At 38.0% G+C, this 22508-nt stretch overlaps 1 protein-coding gene across 2 annotated transcripts in view; it reads right to left on the minus strand.

Moving 5' to 3' along the window:
• The window catches only part of GCGR (glucagon receptor), a 294628-nt gene that overhangs the window by 231526 nt on the left and 40594 nt on the right, over positions 1-22508 (minus strand). Inside the window, exons 2-5 of one of the 2 annotated variants that reach the window (XM_053705939.1) lie at positions 9982-10124; positions 8982-9078; positions 8191-8298; positions 7998-8116 (exon numbers count right to left, since the gene is read on the minus strand). In XM_053705939.1, the coding sequence (XP_053561914.1) occupies positions 7998-8116; positions 8191-8298; positions 8982-9078; positions 9982-10035 (378 nt within the window). In that variant the 5' untranslated portion in view covers positions 10036-10124. Of the gene's footprint in view, positions 1-7997; positions 8117-8190; positions 8299-8981; positions 9079-9981; positions 10125-22508 lie in introns of those variants that run through there. The other variant, XM_053705946.1, reaches the window with a different exon arrangement.

A 22508-nucleotide genomic window follows, 5' to 3' on the forward strand; every position in this document is an offset into this window, starting at 1 on the left:
TTAATCCTAAAATAGCTATAATATAATTATAATTTATATTGTAGCTATATTAGGATTTATTTTACAGGTAAGTATTTAGCTTTAAATAGGAATCTTTTATTTAATAAGAGTTAATTTATTTCGTTAGATAAAAATTATATTTAACTTAGGGGGGTGTTAGTGTTAGGGTTAGACTTAGCTTTAGGGGTTAATACATTTATTAGAATAGCGGTGAGCTCTCGGCAGATTAGGGGTTAATAATTGAAGGTAGGTGTCGGCGATGTTAGGGAGGGCAGATTAGGGGTTAATACTATTTATGATAGGGTTAGTGAGGCGGATTAGGGGTTAATAACTTTATTATAGTAGCGCTCAGGTCCGCTCGGCAGATTAGGGGTTAATAAGTGTAGGTAGGTGTCGGCGACGTTGTGGGGGGCAGATTAGGGGTTAATAAATATAACATAGGGGTCGGCGATGTTAGGGCAGCAGATTAGGGGTACATAGGGATAACGTAGGTGGCGGCGGTTTACGGAGCGGCAGATTAGGGGTTAAAAGTGTAATGCAGGGGTCAGCGATAGCGGGGGCGGCAGATTAGGGGTTAATAAGTGTAAGGTTAGGGGTGTTTAGACTCGGGGTACATGTTAGAGTGTTAGGTGCAGACGTAGGAAGTGTTTCCCCATAGGAAACAATGGGGCTGCGTTAGGAGCTGAACGCTGCTTTTTTGCAGGTGTTAGGTTTTTTTTCAGCTCAAACAGCCCCATTGTTTCCTATGGGAGAATCGTGCACGAGCACGTTTTTGAGGCCGGCCGCGTCCGTAAGCAACTCTGGTATCGAGAGTTGCATTTGCGCTAAATATGCTCTACGCTCCTTTTTTGGAGCCTAATGCAGCATTTGTTTGAACTCTCGATACCAGAGTTAAATTTATGGTGCGGCCAGAAAAAAACCCGCGGAGCGTTAACAGCCCTTTTACCGCCGAACTCTAAATCTAGGCCAATGTCTCTTATTCACTCATCACTCTTTACACTCTGTTCAAAAGAGCAAGTTCACAACTTGTATAGAAAGACAAATACCAGCTGAGTATATTAGGTGTTAATATGCAGATGAAAAAGGACAGTAACTGTCCAACGTTGGTGTTAGAGGAAAATTCCAAACATCAAAAGTACCGCTTTCATATAGTACTTAATGACAGAGAGTAATCTTCTATTTTCTAAAAGTTGAGGATTGTGTTCCTTTTTACAAACATATGGTACGTTACCCTTTTATGTTATGCTGAAGTCGGCTCACTCGCGCTCGGTATTTGCCTTGAGTGGGTAACACTGTGGTGTTCTCGGTGTCTGACGTCACATGCGTTGTTCCGGGGAAGGGGAAAGACGATTCTTCCGCTGTTATCAGCTGTTGCGGTATAATTCACCAAAAAAGGGGGACCTTGCACTTAGTGCTTATGCACGCAGGAGGGGAGTCTGAAGTGGGTATATAATTGCCCTTCCAACCGCAGCTCCCAGATATTTACTGTAAAGTGATCTTTGTAGAGTCCTGAATGTGAAAAATAACCCGGGTTATATTTTGACAATTGATGAGGATAAAAGTATAAAACAATGTGTCACACTGTTACACTGCCACACACAACGCGTTTCGCCCTTTTATGTGCTTTTTCAAGATAGTTGTGGCACATGTAAGAGCCCTTATAAAGGGATATCCTTGATTATGATTGATAGAAATCCAAATTGGTGCCTTTTCTTAAGGTGGTATTCAATTCTCATTTTTTAAGGAGGTACCGTATTTTTCGCTCCATAAGACGCACTTTTTTCCTCCTCAAAAGTAAGGGGAAATGTCTGTGCGTCTTATGGAGTGAATGTGTGGACCGTCGGTTACCTTTGACCCCGCCCACTGACTCAGGCACATGGCTTCACGCTCACGCATGTGATCTCCCAGGCGGTTAGGTGAGAACGGAAGAAGTAACTGGACAGGCAGCCGGGCTTGGAGACTCTGACTCAGTCACGCACTGATCCGTGATCGTGAACGGTCCGGTCTGCGGTGGCGTGGGGGAGCGGAGCCTAACTAAGGTAGGATGGAGTAACTGTCAAGAAAAATTTTATCTGTCAAAGAAACAACTTAAGTATAGGTAGCAAGCACGTCTGGGACTGGCACTAGGAAAACAAAAACATAGATCGTTACGATAGAACACAGGCAGGAGAGCTGAGAGCCTCTCAGCTCTCCTGCCTGTGTTCTATCATAACGATCTATGTTTTTGTTTTCCTCAGTGAGAGGGCAGACTGACATCTGATCTGACATCGATCCATCTAATCAAGCTTTATAGTCTGTCAAAGTCAAGAAAGTATAGGTAGCAAGCACGTCTGGGACTGGAGGCACTAGGAAAACAAAAACATGATCGTTAGAGAACAGACAGGCAGGAGAGCTGAGAGGGCAGACTGACACACATTGATCTAATTAATTAGCTAGCTGAATTTGCAGTCAGTTCCCATAAGTTTCTGTCGGTTAAGTACTCCCCCACTGTCAGTCCCACATAACGTTTTAATCCATCCTGTGGGCTACTTACTAGTTATTGTTCAATGTCTGCCCTTGATTGAACGGTAACCTTCAGATGTTGAGACCTGGCTTCCTTAAATTGTGTATAATTTTGTGAGGAGACAACAGTCGAGATGATTCCTATTAGCATATGTATGAAAATATGATTGCCATTCAAACTGTTTAAATATTTGCTGTGCTACAGTCTAACCTTATGTTATCATATATACTGGTGGTCTGATATAATAACATAGCTATGATATAGAATTTTTTTTTTCTTGTTTTCCTCCTCTAAAAACTAGGTGCGTCTTATGGTCAGGTGCATCTTATGGAGCAAAAAATACAGTATATACAAATCCAAATATAGCTTTTTTTGTCTGCAATCATTATAAAGACATGTATCACATAGTAAAATATCTGTCATCTTCATTTTCACTTTATACCACTTTGATCATAGAATTTCTTTAACTTCTCCAAATGCTGTTTTAGGTATAACATATATGTTAATAAGATAGCTAACAATTAAGGGCTGTTTATGAAAACATGTTTAGGTGATCTTTAGTAATATAATATACTTTTGGTGACCCTATACGAAGATATTTGCAGACAAAAAAAAATTGTGAACCTAGGCATACCACCTTAAAGAATGAGGAGCTAATACCATCTACAGAGCAGGCATTCTTTTGGATTTTCTCTAATTATAATCAAGGACATGTCTTTATAATGATTGCAGACAAAAAAGCTATATTTGGATTTGTATATACCTCCTTAAAAAATGAGAATTGAATAACACCTTAAGAAAAGGCACCAATTTGTATTTCTACCAATCATAATCAAGGATATCCCTTTATAAGGGCTCTTACATGTGCCACAACTATCTTGAAAAAGCCCATAAAAGGGTGAAATGTGTCGTGTGTGGCAGTGTAACAGTGTGACACATTGTTTTATACTTTTATCCTCATCAATTGTCAAAATATAACCCAGGTTATTTTTCACATTCAGGACTCTACAAAGATCACTTTACAGTAAATATCTGGGAGCTGCGGTTGGAAGGGCAATTATATACCCACTTCAGACTCCCCTCCTGCGTGCATAAGCACTAAGTGCAGGGTCCCCCTTTTTTGGTGAATTATACGGCAATAGCTGATAACAGCGGAAGAATCAGCTTTCCCCTTCACCGGAACAACGCATGTGACGTCAGACACCGAGAACACCACAGTGTTACCCGCTCGAGGCAAATACCGAGCTCAAGTGAGCCGACTTCAGCATAACATAAAAGGGTAACGTACCATATGTTTGTAAAAAGGAACACAATCCTCAACTTGTAGAAAATAGAAGATTACTCTCTGTCATTAAGTACTATATGAAAGCGGTACTTTTGATGTTTGGAATTTTCCTCTAACAACAACGTTGGACAGTTACCGTCCTTTTTCATCTGCATATTAACACCTAATATACTCAGCTGGTATTTGTCTTTCTATACAAGTTGTGAACTTGCTCTTTTGAACAGAGTGTAACGAGTGATGAGTGAATAAGAGACATTGTTTCTAACCTAATTTGTCTGCAATCGTAAGGTCTAACCTCTATCAATTATTTAAAGTCAGCACCTTGTGGTAATATATATTTCTTGAGAATTTATTTTAAGAATAATTAATATGTCAGCTTAGCATTATCCACACTTTTGTTTTAGGAATCATTTTTATGTTTTAGACTTTTTTAATTATATTGCATTAGGGAGACGTCCCTTTTATAAACTGGAATCATTTTTTTTTGTTTTAATAAATGTTTGATATATGATATTAGTGTTGATATCTTTGGCTCTTAGCGCCTTCCCTTAACCCCCTTTTTTTCTCATCTATTGTTACTTTAAGATAATTTAGTGGGGATATTGTCTTTCTAGGGGAGTGTATGATATCTTCTGTTCTAGCGCACCTCTATTTATAATATTTCTTCAGCTTTGAAAGTAGCTGTATTCGCGAGACACTCAAAAGGGGTTTCCTATCTTTCTCACATCAACTGCTCATGCAACCATACAACACATCCCTTCCTTCATTTACACAGAAATGGGAAAGATAAATCAGTACCACCCAAACCCAAAAGGAATGGCTAAAAATTTTCTCCCATATGACAAAATCCTCGTCATCCATCTATATAATGGAAATAAATGTTAAAATATTATATAGATGGTACTACACTCCATATTGACTACACATCATCCTCCTTGCGCATTCACCGGAATGCTCGGGAGGCTGTAAAGCAATTGGCACCCCCACACATATTTGGTGGACATGCCCAACCGCTCATGCGTATTGGGAGAATATCAAAATTGAGTTTGAAAAGATCCTCTCCATAACCCTTGAGCTCAATATTTGGTTCTTCCTCTTTAACAAATTCACCCAAGTAAAATGTAAATTACGTCTAACTCTATTGGCCATCATGACAAACTCAGCAAAAAGGCTTATTCCTAAAAAATGTCACAATCTTCCATCTATCCATGTCTGGAAGGAAACAACTACCCAATCCCTCCAACTGGAAAAATATCACTACACTCAAAACAAGTGAATAGACGATTACAACTCAATTTGCTTCCTATGGGAAGAATACCTCAAACTGACACCTTCCGCACCCACAACCGGTACCCTTCCACCTCCCTCAAACCCAAAGCCACCAACCACACTTTGTCAACAGAAGCTATACCTCATTATCCCAAACTGATCAGACGTTCATCTTTGTAGCCTAACAAATAAAAATACATATGCTTTTCTCTGCAGGAATAATTACCTTTTGTTTCATTGTATTTTTTCTTCACTCACTTTGCGCATATAACATCTTATGCAGTTTAAAGTTGTACATACAGTGATTTATATACCTATAACCAAACTTTGTAAGCAACCTACTGTATACAACCTATGCAAAGGAAATACTGTCATTATTAATGTTTCTAAGTTAACAGAGCCCTGTTTAACCATCTTTATTTCACATTCTATGTACTGATTATACATTTTTCAATAAAGCCTTTTGAAAACAAAAAAAAAATATTTGTCAATTTCTGTCTCTGATGTAGGATCCTCTGAATCAGAGGAACCCCCATTAGTAGAAGATACATCAGTATGCCTTCGGTCAGTATAAAATTCACTAGACTTAGGAAAACTTTGAAAAATCCTTTTATGTTTATTTAAAGGTGGTATAGCAGTCATGACCTTCTCTATGGCTGCAACAATAAAATCTTTCATTTTTGCAGGAATAACTTTTACATTAGACTGAGATGGAATAACAGTGGATGCATTTGTACTCATAGAAATCTTATCAGCATGTAATAAATTATCAAAACAGGAAACACATAATTGAGCTGAAGAATTCAGATCAGCTTTTTTACAAAAAACACACTTAGCTTTGGTAGAAATATGTTCAGGCAGCTCAGTTCCTATGGTAACATATGAGGCAGGTTCAGTTTGAGACATAATTGCAAAAAAACTAAAATTTGAAAAATATAGCTGCAAATTTATATCTATGCTTCTATATAAAAACAGGCTAGAGAGAATGGGAAACAGAATGAATATAATAAAAAAAGATATCGTCTGATTAACAGAGTTCTGATTATAAAAACAAATGCAGCACAAAGATCTCCAAATGTTTTTCGAGAGCACAGAGAGGCTTGGGGGCGGGAGATTTAATGCTAAAAAAGTCGCAACATTTTGGAGCCAAAAAAACGGTGCGAAATGATGACACGTCACGCATGATGTAAATAGCGTCATTGCGTGCTCGCAGATCTTCAAATATACAATGACAAAAAGGAGGTAAGTATAATAGTCATTATATGAAGAATAAAAATATTAAAGATTTCTAGCCCACAAACAAATATATAAGTTTCACAAACTCCACCTGATACGTCTTGAATATAAGGTTCCCTTAAATATAAGAAGCACTGAACTACTGACTCAAGGCATACATATAAAAACAATATATAACAACTTTATTTAAAAAAAGCCCCATCCATAGCTGAGAGTATCTTTTAAAAAAGAGATTTAAACTTACTGTTTAAGACACCCATCCACATATAGCAGACAGCCAAACCAGCACTGAAACATATCAGCAGAGGTAATGGTAGAGGAGTATAACGTCGATCTGTAAAGGGAAGCAGCAGATGAATCCCTGCGACCGAATTTACAGAGAGTTTGTATGCAAAGCTTTTCCAGAGGCGAAAACATGGTGACATCAAGCAGTACTCCCTTCACTTCCCTCAGACAAACTCTGCACTTAGAGAGGAACTGGGCTTAAATATACTTAGAAGGGCCTTTCACTTGATGAAAATAAGAAAAGCACATCATGCTTCACCCCCTCCTAAGGAGGTAAAGTTTTTTAAACTGAGGTATGAGTGAGGTGGGAGGTGTATTTATAGGCATTTGAGGTTAGGGGAACTAACCTCAAATAGGAATGTATATCCCATCAGTTACAAGCTTGTAGACTCTCGCCACCTATATAAAAGAAAAAGCTGATGTTTTACCTTGTAATTGTTGTTATAACTGAACTGAGACAGAGGGCAAAAACATCAGAAGCATTTATCAACTGTCTGAACAAGAACATACCAAATTCAAGAACCACACATGTATCCTGTTATTTATCCTAAATCTCTCCAGTTGGTGCTGGAAAGATTATTCTCAGATCCTTGCATTGATTACCCTAATCTAAAAAACTAAATATTAATCACATTTTGTATATCCACTCATTTCTGATATTTTCTTGTTTTACATTTAGTATAACCTACAGCAGATCATAAAAAGGTAGGGTACATGATGTTCCCCTTGCTCCCAGACATCTATGCAAACAGAAAATATATCATTTTGGAAGGAGTTTTGTCACCTGCTGTGGATCAGATGTTTCTTCTTTGGCTGATCATCTCCAAGCAAATTGTCAGATGGAAAAAGCTAACCATACATATCATATCTGAACAACACCTCAAATGCTACTCCTTATATTCTGAAGATAAGCTACCCGAGTCCTAGTGATTGGTGTATACATCTTGACAATTTGTGTGCCCAGCTTTTTTCTCCACATGCCTCCTGTCTATGTGAATGGTGTGGATCAACTCCTAGCATTCAATAGAATTGAGTTTATGGAAGACACAGGAGTACACGACATACAACACTGTTTGTTTACTTTACATTAGTAAAGTATGTAATACTTTTATTATCATGTGATGATAAAGGCTCAGATTTGCCAGTAACTGTCACATGATCAGGGTGATACCACATGACCACCTTAATTTATTGCAGTACAGTATCTTCTTACAGCATTCAGTGCCTTGTTTAAAAAAAAAGGTAATAGCAGTAAAATATAATCTGAGAGCATTTGAAATGATTTGTGGATCATAATTTAAAGAAGAATGATTGAGGTAAAAGAAAAGACTGGTATTTTTATAACATTTTTGGATGCATAACCTTAGATTACAGTGTCATTTGTGCTTTTTGTTTTTGGAAGATGTGATTATACATTACCTGTGCCCTCTGTTCATCCATGTCCATAGCACACTCCCCTGCATTCCGAGAAGACCCATTTTGCATAAGTGTCCACTCTCCATCTGGTCCACAGTGTTTATACACAAGGCCATGCTGCACTGAGAGGGGTCATTCATGAGATCAATTCTTTAATTACAATTAACTGGGTAAATGTCATGGATGCTTCACTTACCTTTCTTATACCAGGGTAGGAACCATGGACACGGTACACTGATTGTCGTGTTGGGCAATGCATCTGGCCAACAGGCAAACTTATCAAATGTTCGGTTACAAACCAAACCTGGAAGGACAGGCAGAAGCTCATTGAGAATTCTACTCTCCATTCATTATTTTATCAATTATTTGATTTGTTTTACATATTGCTCTGCATTCTATAACCAGGGATTGAGACATTGAGTTTGAATATTCTTTAAACATCTATGCCTTATTTTGTAAGAACTTCAAAGTCCCTGTGACAAAGTAAGCAAAAATAACCAGATAACCCCACTGGGAACATGGTTATGTGTAACCCACTGTTTTTCAACTGCAGTTCCCAAGGCACACCAACAACCAGATTTTTATGATATCTGAACTACAAGCACAGGTGAAATAATTAGCTAATTGGTAAGTGTAGGTTAGCAACCATGGTAACTGATCAGCTTATTATTTCACCTGTGCGCTAGTACATATATCATGAAGATCTAGTCTGTTTGTGTTCCCTGAGGACTGGAGTTGAACAACACTGGTGTAACCACTGAGTGTGAGAGCAGATAGTGGCAGTGAATGCATTCTGGTTGATGGTGGTAGCTAAGTGAGGGTGATGGTAGTATAGTATAAATTCAGTGGTAACAGCTGTTTGAATGCAATTAATTTTCACCTGTTGACATTTCACCTTACTGTGTATAAGCTGTATTCGTATTGACTGAGTGTGAAGGCAGTTGGATTTGATCATTTGATATTGGCTTGGAACGGGAGTGCAGTTACCTGTTGGAGGTGTCTCTTGAGACATATTCTGCTGACACTCTAATTCATACTTCTTCCAGCTCTCAATCATGTGATCTGTGATCTGGGCAGAGGTAGCCTGCAGAAGGGATAGAAAGCTGGTTTAAAAGGACATACAACTCCTTGAGATTGTAATGTAAAATGTTTAATTATGAGTATTAAACATATTTTGCAGTATACTATATTATTAACTCCCTTCCCCCTCCTGTATTTTTTAACACTGAAAATTAAGATTTTTCCACTGCTGAGAATTGGAAGTGCACATACTTACTTCACAAGCCTAACCCTGCTACATATCTATCTATAATTGGCCTCAATGGGGCATTTAGATAGAATACCACAAAACAATGCACAATGTTACAAAAATGACTATGGAAAGCCTCAGCTACTCCAGTAGGAGGTCTGGATAGGCTTCTCCAAAAAAAAGCAAGTGGTGGGATGAGTTTGAACATTAAAAAAACAACTGCAGTTAACAAGGTGATCATTTATTTGGAATGTTTTTAAATGTGTCAATGTACTAAAAGACAACTTAAAGTCTTAATTACAAAGTATTATGTCCCTTTGAATTAAAAATGTGGTAATTTGACCTAAACATGAAACCATGGGGCCGATTTATCAACTGTCTGTCCGACATGATCCGCTCAGCGGATCATGTCCGGCAGACATTGCTGAATTCCGACAGCATACTAGCAGGGGGTGTCAATCAACCCGATCGTTGCGATCGGGCGGATTGATGTCCGCAGCCTCAGAGCAGGCGAACGAGTTAAGGAGCAGCAGTCTGAAGACCGCTGCTTCTTAACTGCTGTTTCCCAGCAGGGGCATCAGGGGCCATTCGGCCCTTGATAAATCGGCCCCTATGTCTGAGATATTCACAGTTACAAGCAAGTCCATTACAATTCAGCATTTTCTAGATCACATATAAACATATTTATAATGTTCTATGCCTAGGAGATCCTATCTGCAGGACACACAACTCACATACCTGGCAGAGAAAAATCAGCACCATCAGGACACTGAAGAGGAGAGGCTGGGACATCCCTCTGCTTCCACCTCGTCATCTGGAGTAATGTGAGTTTCTCTTTTTTACAAACCATTCAGGAAGTGTGAATGGATCTGGCATAGATGCTGCAGAATTAAAATCAATATAAAAAATTAAAAGACAAAAAAAAGACAAACATTGCTCAATTCAACAAAATTTGTCATCCAAGTAACCTAAATACCGACCAATATCTAAGCTTAAAATGTTTTCCCCTTGTGTTCCCAACAGTCAATTATTTATTTAAAGGGACACTGAACCCAAATTTTTTCTGTCGTGATTCATAGAGCATGCAATTTTAAGCGACTTTCTAATTTACTCCTATTATCAAATACTTTTCATTCTCTTGGTATCTTTATTTGAAATGCAAGAATGTAAGTTTAGATGCTGGCCCATTTTTGATGAACACACTGTGTTGTTCTTGCTGATTGGTGGGTACATTCACCTACCAATAAACAAGTGCTTTCCATGGTTCTGAACCAAAAAAATAGCTTAGATGCCTTCTTTTTCAAATAAAGAAAGCAAGAGAACGAAGAAAAATTCATAATAGGAGTAAATTAGAAAGTTGTTTAAAATTGCATGCTCTATCTAAATCATGAAAGAAAAAAATTGGGTTCAGTGTCCCTTTAATTGTTTGCAAACAGCTCCTTTACCTGTATTGTATTATTTTAAACAGCTGTGTTGCCTGTTGAATCTAACATAGATAACATTGGCAGGTCTGTTTTACTTGCAGACTCAGTCCATTGTTATGGGCATGTCCCATAGAATAACTGATGGTAAGCAAAATCAGCTATTTCAAATACAAAATATATATATAAAAATATACTGTGCAGTACGTATAACAAGTTATTTGGAACACATTAAGGGGAAACTCATTTTATAGTACAGGGTCCTTTTAATGGAAGCATCTCAGAAACCCTCAGTGTACTTCTGCTATATGAAATCTGATGCATTATGCAGTTATCCAAAATTTCTAATTATTAAAGATCCCCTAAAAATTTTAATGTTAGCCCCAAACCAAAGCTCCACAATATTTAGAGAAACAGCCAGCAACTCCCCCGACCTAATCATAGTTTAAAAAAAAAAAAATGTCCTATTACCTCTCAGGCACGCACTTGTCACATTTTATCAGAATATTTGATATTTTAGCTACACCCACAAGACCCCACATTCAAAAATAAGAAATCCCTACCATTGTTGCAAGATCATCCAGTTTACCCACTAGGGTTGCCACCTCAGCCATGTTTTTCTGGACACTTATGAGTTATACATGCTGCAGGGTGTGCAGGTTGGAACATGAATTTCAACCCTGGACAGCACACAAATAGTGACACTGAACAGCACTATTCATGTTCCTCTCTGCGCAACCTACAGTATGTACAACTCATAAGTGTCCAGGAAAACCTGACTGAGGTGGCAACCCTATTACCCACTATAGCCCAAGTCCACATCAATCAAGTAAAATATTACAGCCTCAATTCTTAATTAATTCTAAAATCAATAACATAATACCTTCATCCTAATTCCTGTTAATAACATTGCTACCAGTCTCTACAATATTCTCCAAATCCTGTCTAAACACACAATATTCAAACTCTCCAAGCTAAAGTATGAAGACTCACCATAATATTCCAGTCTCAAGATATCTTAGTGCATTCCAATATGCAGGTCTCTCTCAGCCCCTCACAATATCCCTCTACTGTAACTGATTAACTATTTAAAAAATATCCATTCCGGTCAATAATATCTCAATTTCTTTACACGCCAGTAATATCTATACTTTTTTCACGTTTAATATCTCAGGTTATATGCAAACTCTATTATAATTTGAACAGCCTTCCACACAAAAGCCCTCACATCTTAGCTTTACAAATTTTCCTAAAAGCTTTAATCTCAAATATTTGAGTTTCCTCTAGGTAGCTGGAACACTCAAATAATGTTCACTCTTCTATGGCAGTGTCTTAGCTTACTGTCAGTCACTGTCCCAGCTCTCTGATTCTTCACACATAATTCCAGCTCTTTCTTGTCCAGCACTCCACAATATCAAGGTCTGGGCCTGTTGACAATAATCACCCAGTTCTCTAGTAATGATACAGTAGTCCAGCTACAGTATGTTCAGTTTTCCAGCTCCCCAGACACTTCAAGCCAGTCACCACAATATGTCACGATAGATACATGATAGATAGATAAATAGATAATGTTCTCTCACTATATCCAAGTCTCAACCTCAACCGTACAGCCATCTTCTAAGGTCCCACCAAGGCCACAGCATATAAGCATCAAGCAAACTAGCTTTTTAGGTCCCACCCACACTCACAACATCCAATCTCCCATCCAAACCCACAACATAAAGACGTTGATACAAGCAAAAGGGCTATCAGGTTACCTTATAATGGATGACACACAGCTAGCACAATGCGGAAAAATGTAGCCAAGATGTAATCCAAGAGTGATATAAATAGATTGCAATGCCTGTACAACTGCTGCCACTACCAAATAGCCAATAAAAAAAACCTCACCTGCCCAGTATCAGGCACTATATAAGTACACATAAGACTGCAAAGCCAAATAAATATACACTGCAGATAAAGCTGATTCCAATAATATATTTTCTTAGTTAAACTGTGGTCAGAACTATGTGGTTAACCACAACTAAGAGAACGTGACACATTAACAAACCTCTCACAGAACTCCCACACATAATCGGAAAGGCAAAGCCTGCTCTCAGCATTCAGTATCACAGACATTATACGCACATCATGAAACATACATGCCACATAGACAGTACTCTGTAACACATAGGACTTAATATATCTGTCAAAGGTGAAGGCTGCAAAAAAATAGGTTAAAGGGTTGTTGAGGCTTGCTGAGAGGAGCCCAGAATAACTGAATGTGCAAAAGTGGAGCTGGTAGTCTGTGTTAGTGTATACGGTACTGTAAAGGACAAGAGTGTGAAAGACTGTATGAATGGGAGACTAGTTAATTGGAATTACTTAGGAAATGTTAAAAGGATGAAGTTCTAGCAGCAATTTATACAATCTGTATGTGAACGGCAAATGCTCTCAAATTCAGCTTCAGATCAATGGACTTGCCCAAAGCTAAACAAAGATACAGAGCAAATAAGGTGCATCATATTTGTTTAGCCACAAATCACAACGTGTTCAGCTAAGGATTGGTAGTTACTGCTCCAGGGCTGGCTTTACTCCTCAGAAGGGGTTAAACACAAACGGCTAGATTTAGAGTTTTGTCGGTAAGGACCCGCGTAGCTAACGCCTGCTTTTTTCTGGCAGCACCATAAAAATAACTCTGGTATTGAGAGTCCACATAAAGGCTGCGTTAGGCTCCAAAAAAGGAGCGTAGAGCATATTTAACGCAGCTTCAACTCTCGATACCAGAGTTGCTTACGGACGCGGCCAGCCTCAAAAACGTGCTCGTGCACGATTCCCCCATAGGAAACAATGGGGCTGTTTGAGCTGAAAAAAAACCTAACACCTGCAAAAAAGCCGCGTTCAGCTCCTAACGCAGCCCCATTGTTTGCTATGTGGAAACACTTCCTACGTCTGCACCTAACACTCTAACATGTACCCCGAGTCTAAACACCCCTAACCTTACACTTATTAACCCCTAATCTGCCGCCCCCGCTATCGCTGACCCCTGCATATTATTATTAACCCCTAATCTGCTGCTCCGTAAACCGCCGCTACTTACATTATCCCTATGTACCCCTAATCTGCTGCCCCTAACACCGCCGACCCCTATATTATATTTATTAACCCCTAATCTGCCCCCCTCAACGTCGCCTCCACCTGCCTACACTTATTAACCCCTAATCTGCCGACCGGACCTGAGCGCTACTATAATAAAGTTATTAACCCCTAATCCGCCTCACTAACCCTATATTAAATAGTATTAACCCCTAATCTGCCCTCCCTAACATCGCCGACACCTAACTTCAATTATTAGCCCCTAATCTGCCCACTGGAGCTCACCGCTATTCTAATAAATGTATTAACCCCTAAAGCTAAGTCTAACCCTAACACTAACACCCCCCTAAATTAAATATAATTTTAATCTAACAAAATTAATTATCTCTTATTAAATAAATTATTCCTATTTAAAGCTAAATACTTACCTGTAAAATAAATCCTAATATAGCTACAATATAAATTATAATTATATTATAGCTATTTTAGGATTAATATTTATTTTACAGGTAACTTTGTATTTATTTTAACCAGGTACAATAGCTATTAAATAGTTAAGAACTATTTAATAGTTACCTAGTTAAAATAATAACAAAATTACCTGTAAAATAAATCCTAACCTAAGTTAAAATTAAACCTAACACTACACTATCATTAAATTAATTAAATAAAATATCTACAATTACCTACAATTAAACCTAACACTACACTATCAATACATTAATTAAATACAATATCTACAAATAACTACAATGAAATAAACTAACTAAAGTACAAAATATAAAAAAGAACTAAGTTACAAAAAATAAAAAAATATTTACAAACATAAGGAAAATCTTACAACAATTTTAAACTAATTACACCTACTCTAAGCCACCTAATAAAATAACAAAGCCCCCCCCCAAAAAAATGCCCTACCCTATTCTAAATTACTAAAGTTCAAAGCTCTTTTACCTTACCAGCCCTGAACAGGGCCCTTTGCGGGGCATGCCCCAAAGAATTCAGCTCTTTTGCCTGTAAAAAAAAACATACAATACCCCCCCCCCCCAACATTACAACCCGGATGAAGATGGGTCCGCGGTGGAGGTCTTCAGGATGGAGCCGGTCCTCATCGGATGAAGATAGAAGATGCCGCTTGGAAGATGATGTTTGCCGGTCCGGATCTACTCTTCTTCCCGGATAGGATGAAGACTTTGGAGCCTCTTGTGGACCTCTTCAGCCGCCGGAAGATGGATCGCCAGCCCCCGCTTGGGTTGGATGAAGATTTTGGAGCCAGGACGGATCGGTGAACCTGGTATGGTGAAGACAAGGTAGGATGATCTTCAGGGGCTTAGTGTTAGGTTTATATAAGGGGGGTTTGGGTTAGATTAGGGGTATGTGGGTGGTGGGTTGTAATGTTGGGGGGGGGGGTATTGTATGGTTTTTTTTTACAGGCAAAAGAGCTGAACTTCTTGGGGCATGCCCCGCAAAGGGCCCTGTTCAGGGCTGGTAAGGTAAAAGAGCTTTGAACTTTAGTAATTTAGAATAGGGTAGGGCATTTTTTATTTTGGGGGGCTTTGTTATTTTATTAGGGGGCTTAGAGTAGGTGTAATTAGTTTAAAATTGTTGTAATATTTTTCTTATGTTTGTAAATATTTTTTATTTTTTGTAACTTAGTTCTTTTTTATTTTTTGTACTTTAGTTAGTTTATTTCATTGTAGTTATTTGTAGGTATTGTATTTAATTTATTTATTGATAGTGTAGTGTTAGGTTTAATTGTAACTTAGGTTAGGATTTATTTTACAGGTAAATTTGTAATTATTTTAACTATTTTAGCTATTAAATAGTTCTTAACTATTTAATAGCTATTGTACCTGGTTAAAATAAATACAAAGTTACCTGTAAAATAAATATTAATCCTAAAATAGCTATAATATAATTATAATTTATGTTGTAGCTATATTAGGATTTATTTTACAGGTAAGTATTTAGCTTTAAATAGGAATAATTTATTTAATAAGAGTGAATTAATTTCGTTAGATTAAAATTATATTTAACTTAGGGGGGTGTTAGTGTTAGGGTTAGACTTAGCTTTAGGGGTTAATACATTTATTAGAATAGCGGCGAGATTCGGTCAGCAGATTAGGGGTTAATAATTGAAGTTAGGTGTCGGCGATGTTAGGGAGGGCAGATTAGGGGTTAATAAATATAATATAGGGGTCGGCGATGTTAGGGCAGCAGATTCGGGGTACATAGGGATAATGTAGCTGGCGGCGGCGTGCGGACGGCAGATTAGGGGTTAATAAGTGTAGGTAGTTGGCGGCGACGTTGTGGGGGGCAGATTAGGGGTTAATAAATATAATATAGGGGTCGGCGGTGTTAGGGGGAGCAGATTAGGGGTACATAAGGATAACGTAGGTGGCGGTCGGCAGATTATTAATCGAGTTGCGGCGATGTGGGGGGACCTCGGTTTAGGGGTACATAGGTAGTTTATGGGTGTTAGTGTACTTTAGAGTACAGTAGTTAAGAGCTTTATGAACCGGCGTTAGCCCAGAAAGCTCTTAACTACTGACTTTTTTCTGCGGCTGGAGTTTTGTCGTTAGATTTCTAACGCTCACTTCAGACACGACTCTAAATACCGGAGTTAGAAAAATCCCATTGAAAAGATAGGATACGCAATTTACGTAAGGGGATCTGCGGTATGGAAAAGTCGCGTCTGAAAAGTGAGCGTTAGACCCTTTTTTGAGTGACTCCAAATACCGGAGGTAGCCTAAAACCAGCGTTAGGAGCCTCTAACGCTGGTTTTCACGGCTACCGCCAAACTCTAAATCTAGGCCATATATAGGTATAGGAAAACAATAGTGCTATAAGAAAATGCCTCATAAACCAATCACCTGCTCAAGTAGCAAGACATCTATCTGCAGTCCAAACAATGAAACTTGGATCAGCAGTGTTAAAACTTCACTTTTATTAGCTTACAATGCAAAGCTCAGGTGGTAACAATTTACGCGTTTCAGCTAAACATTGTACTTATAACTGTTGAGAGCAAGTATTAAAAAGACTATAGATTTAACCCCTTAGTGACCACAGCACTTTTCAATTTTCTGACCGTTTGGGACCAGGGCTGTTTTTACATTTCTGCTGTGTTTGTGTTTAGCGGTAAATTTCCTGTTACTCATTTACTGTACCCACACATATTATATACCGTTTTTCTCGCCATTAAATGGACTTTATAAAGATACCATTATTTTCATCATATCTTACAATTTACTATAAAAAAAATTATAAAATATGATGAAAAAAATGGAGAAAAAAAACACTTTTCTAACTTTAACCCCCAAAAATCTGTTACACACCCTACAACCACCAAAAAACATCCATTCTAAATAGTTTCTAAATTTTGTCCTGAGTTTAGAAATACCCAATGTTTACATGTTCTTTGCTTTTTTGCAAGTTATAGGGCAATACGTACAAGTAGTACTTTGCTATTTCCAAACTTTGCACGTTGTTTAGAAGACATTTATGGCTTTTGCATTACTTATTGGTTATTAGAAGGCTGCTAAATGCCGCTGCGCACTACCCTTGTATTATGCCCACCAGTGAAGGGGTTAATTAGGTAGTTTGTAGGGAGCTTGTAGGGTTTATTTTAGCTTTAGTGTAGTGTAGTAGACAACCCAAATTATTGATCTAGGCCCATTTTGATATATTGCATGCCACCATTTCACCGCCAAAAAAGAAATAAATTTATCAAACCTGATTAAAAAACCAGGGCGGGCCGTGGACCGGACACACCGTTGGAGAAAGTAATTTATCAGGTAAGCATAAATTCCGTTTTCTCCAACATTGGTGTGTCCGGTCCACGGCGTCATCCATAACTTGTGGGAACCAATACCAAAGCTTTAGGACACGGATGAAGGAAGGGAGCCAATCAGGTTACCTAAACGGAAGGCACCACTGCTTGTAAAACCTTTCTCCCAAAGATAGCCTCCGAAGAAGCAAAAGTATCAAATTTGTAGAATTTGGCAAAAATGTGCAGGGAAGACCAAGTCGCTGTCTTACATATCTGATCAACAGAAGCCTCGTTCTTGAAGGCCCAAGTGGAAGCCACAGCCCTAGTAGAGTGAGCTGTGACTCTTTCAGGAGGCTGCCGTCCGGCAGTCTCATAAGCCAATCGGATGATGCTTTTCAGCCAAAAGGAAAGAGAGGTAGCAGTAGCTTTGTGACCTCTCCTTTTACCAGAATAGACGACATATGTAAGAATATCCCTTTGGCGCCTATCAAAGGATGGCAGAGGGGAAATAACTGGTAGTTAGGACTGAAAAAACTTTGTGTTTGGGTCAATGTGAGAGTGTGGGCAAATCCCAAAGATTGGAGCTAGTGTGGTCCAAAAATACAATTTTTAATAGGTTGACAAATCTAAAACAATGTATCATAAAAACAGATCATATGAAAATAAAATACAAAATATAAAATATAGATATATATCTCTATAAATCATGGATCCATGATAAACAACAGCTGTATAAAAACCAAAAAAAGTACACAAAAAGAGTACACAAAAATGATGCAGGAATATATAACAATAAATCGTGCAAAGATATTTAAAAACAATTAAAACTCTATTCAGGTAATCTAGCAGAGATATTAAAAACAATAAATCTATTTCACAATGAATCTTATGATGTGTGAGTTGCACTGTGCATCAGATATGAGAAAAAATGAATCAATATGAGGAAGAAAAGATTGTCCTTAGGCTTCAATCAATCCTGGGATAATAGTTTATAAAGTGCTAGTGGTCCTGCGTGTAAATGTCACAAGGTGAAAGTGTCCAAATCCTACGTGTGAAAATTTCAAATGGTGTTCAATCCGGTGTTGATCAAAAAAATATATATGTATACAAAAATGAAAAATCAAAGGAAAATATAATAAAAAATATAATAAAAAATGTGTCCGTGGTTCCAAAAAAGGTACAAAAAATGGGTGAATAAAAAATGAGTGGTTTTGGGAGGTATAAAAAGATGAAACTGTTTTAAAGTTTGAGATCCAAATAAATACTGTGCTCAAGAGTGAGACTGTGTGACAGCAAAGTGGTGCTGGCAAGGCAGAATCCTAAAATCCTCAAACAGTGAGCTTCCTAAAACACGAAAATCAACCTTAATCTGTCCTGGTTGCAACCGCTGATATTCTTCACTGTGTGGAATCCCTAGTCATAAATTGACCCTCCTGGATTGAGGGTAAAATCGTTCGGATAGTTTCCATTTTGAACGATGGTACTTTGAGAAATTTGTTTAGAATCTTTAAATCTAGAATTGGTCTGAAGGTCCCCTCTTTTTTGGGAACTACAAACAGATTTGAGTAAAAACCCAGTCCTTGTTCCACCGTTGGAACTGGGTGTATCACTCCCATTTTTAACAGGTCTTCTACACAATGTAAGAATGCCTGTCTCTTTATTTGGTTTGAAGATAAGTGAGACATGTGCCCTTCCTGACTGAAAAGGTGTCTAAACCAGTGCCTGATGTTAAAAAACGTTCCCCAAAGTTTATAAGTGTGAAATTCAATCTCAATCTGTATAAAATGCCCAAATAAAGCAATCGATCATGCCCATAAAAATGTCTACCAGTTTTATAGCCCATATTAAGCCCTTTATTCTGTTTGAGACTAAGAAAATGGCTTACCGGTCCCCATGAGGGGAAATGACAGCCTTCCACCATTACACAGTCTTGTTAGAAATATGGCTAGTCATACCTTAAGCAGAAAAGTCTGCTAACTGTTTCCCCCAACTGAAGTTATTTCATCTCAACAGTCCCATGTGGAAACAGCAAACGATTTTAGTTACTGCTGCTAAAATCATATTCCTCTCACAAACAGAACTCTTCATCTTTTTCTGTTTCAGAGTAAATAGTACATACCAGCACTATTTTAAAATAACAAACTCTTGATAGTAGAATAAAAACTACAACTAAACACCACATACTCTTAACCATCTCCGTGGAGATGTTGCCTGTGCAACGGCAAAGAGAATGACTGGGGTGGGCGGAGCCTGGGAGGGACTATGTGGACAGCGTTTGCTGTGCTCTTTGCCATTTCCTGTTGGGGAGGAGATATTCCCACAAGTTATGGATGACGCCGTGGACCGGACACACCAATGTTGGAGAAATTTGCCATTTTTGTTTATAAGTCCCACTTTAAACAAGTCCCACTTTTTCTGTAGTGTAGCTGCCTCCCCCAATATCCTACCCCCTCCACCTCACAGATCCATTTCCCAACATTATTCCCCCCTCCCTCTCCCACCCGCAAGTCATTTCCCACTACTGGCCGGAAGTTCTCCAGCGATGGGCCGCCCACCTGCCTCCCTGCAATGGCTCCCACCCACCAATGATCGGCACCATTGCTGGCCGATGCAGAGAGGGCCACAGAGTGGCTCTCTCTGCATCGGTGGGTAAAAAAAGGTATTGCAGTGATGCCTCAATATTGAGATATCACAGCAATACCTTAAAAGCGTCTGGAAGCGATCACGATCGCTTCCACCACTTGAAACCCCTAAGGACGTTAAAGGGTTAATTGATTGGTTAAACAAGCATCCCTTTAAACATCACCTGAGTTTTAAAGTCATACTCCACTAAAATTAACAAGAACTGTTGATGCACATTGATAATAGTGAATATACATATATCCAAATTCAATGCATACAAAAATCACATTATACACACATATTTGTTTCATTACCATTAATATTGATGAGATTTAATTTTTTCACTTATATGATTTTATACCATGTGTTTTTTATCTTATCCCCAAAGAGTACTTCTATATGATATATACCAATAAATAAGTAAATAAAATAAATAAACATCTTTAAGTACTTTAGGTCTTGTGTCTAATACACTTTCAATTACACACTAAGTTCGATCGAATGTAGATTGTGTTAGATTCAAATACCGGCCAAAAACTACCTACTCCTAATAATTAATCAGGTCATATTCTGAGTTGAGTCCTTAAGGGACTCTTTGTGGACAACTTGAAAATACACAACATTTCGCTTTTATTTAAAAGTCTTAATCTATCACCTCCTCGTTTTGGGTATAGCACTTTGTCAATACTTCCTTATTATGTCTCTGCACAAAGTGCTGTACCAATGGAGTTGAGGCTGTACCAATATTAATCATAGAAAAATTGTTCCCTGATTCTGGATCGAATATTACATACTGGACCCTACACTGTTCACATGTGATCAAAATTATTACAAAACTAAATGTACAGTTTAGACACTAATTTATATTAAAGATCTGATTAGTCACCATAGATCTAAAATTATCAGAGACCACTACATAGTCACAGGCTGTATACAATGTGCACTGCCCCATCTGTACATGCCCTTACATGTTGACCAAGAACTAGAATCTTTCTGTGTAGGAGAAAGATAGTTACCCAGGGATTTGTTTCTATAATAAGAACATCTTAGTCCTTTCTCAACCCAATCTATCGTCTGCAATCAACATCTTAAAGTGCTTTTTAATAATTTGACATATTTGGTTATACTGAGTGCTGTAGTCTATAATAAAAGTTGCACTTGTGGAACTATGTTTCTTAGTCTTTCTTACATCAGATAAAATTGTCATCCTATCAAATGCCTGTACTTCATCATTGGCCCTCTTTACTATTTTAGCTGGATAACCCCTCTGTTGTAAAGGAGTTATTATGTCATTCCTTTGTGTTTTATATGTCTTCCATTCAGAGCAATTTCTCTTCACTCTGATAAACTGCCCTTTGGCAATGGCATTTGGAACATGCCTAGGATGGCAACTTTTAGCGTGAAGAATGGAATTACCCAAAATAGGCTTTCTGTAAATGTTAGTTTCAATGTGACCATTTGAATTTCCCCTTAGAGTGATTTCTAGAAAATGTATTTCTGTTTTTTGTAAATCTTAAGCCCAGATCATTGTTATTGATTCAGGACAAAAATTGTTCAATACTATTCTCATTACCCTGCAAAATTAGAAGGTCATCTATGAAACGCCTCTAACATATAATATGCTTTTTGAAGGGGTTCAAATCCTCAAAGATGCGGGACAGTTCCCACCAACACATATATAGGTTGGCATGAGGGGGCAAATGTAGGCCCCATAGCAGTCGCGCACTTCTCGAGATAAAAAAAAAAACCTTAAAGGGACACTGAACACAATTTTTTTCTTTCATGATTCAGATAGAGCATGACATTTTAAGCAACTTTCTAATTTGCTCCTATTATCAATTTTTTTTATTCTCTTGGTATCTTTATTTGAAATGAAAGAATGTAAGTTTAGATGCCGGCCCATTTTTGGTGAACAACCTGGGTTGTCCTTGCTGATTGGTGGATAAATTAATTTAAAGTGCTGTCCAGAGTACTGAACCAAAAATAGCTTATATGCCTTCTTTTTCAAATAAAAATAGCAAGAGAATCACGAAAGAAAAAAATTGTGTTCCGTGTCCCTTTAAATTAAAAAAAGTTATGAGTAAGCAAAAAATATGTACTCTCTCCTGAAAATCTCTCCTGTAAATCATAAGACAGAAGTGAGTAGCTTGAAAGAAAAAAGGCAAGTGTCTCCAAACCCCTCTCGTGAGGATTAGAGGAGTAAAGGGACATAACAGCAATGGTAATGCACTTATATTTCGCACTGTCCCAGTGCACAGACTCCATTAAATTCAGTACATGTTTTGTGTCTTTTAAATAACTAGGTAGAGCGTCTACAAAAAAAAATGTACTACTCATTTTAAGTTTAGACTAAGCGGCTCATGTAGTAAGCATCAAAG

The sequence above is a fragment of the Bombina bombina genome, chromosome 1 (genome assembly GCF_027579735.1).
Source record: "Bombina bombina isolate aBomBom1 chromosome 1, aBomBom1.pri, whole genome shotgun sequence".
Taxonomy (NCBI): Eukaryota; Metazoa; Chordata; class Amphibia; order Anura; family Bombinatoridae; genus Bombina; species Bombina bombina.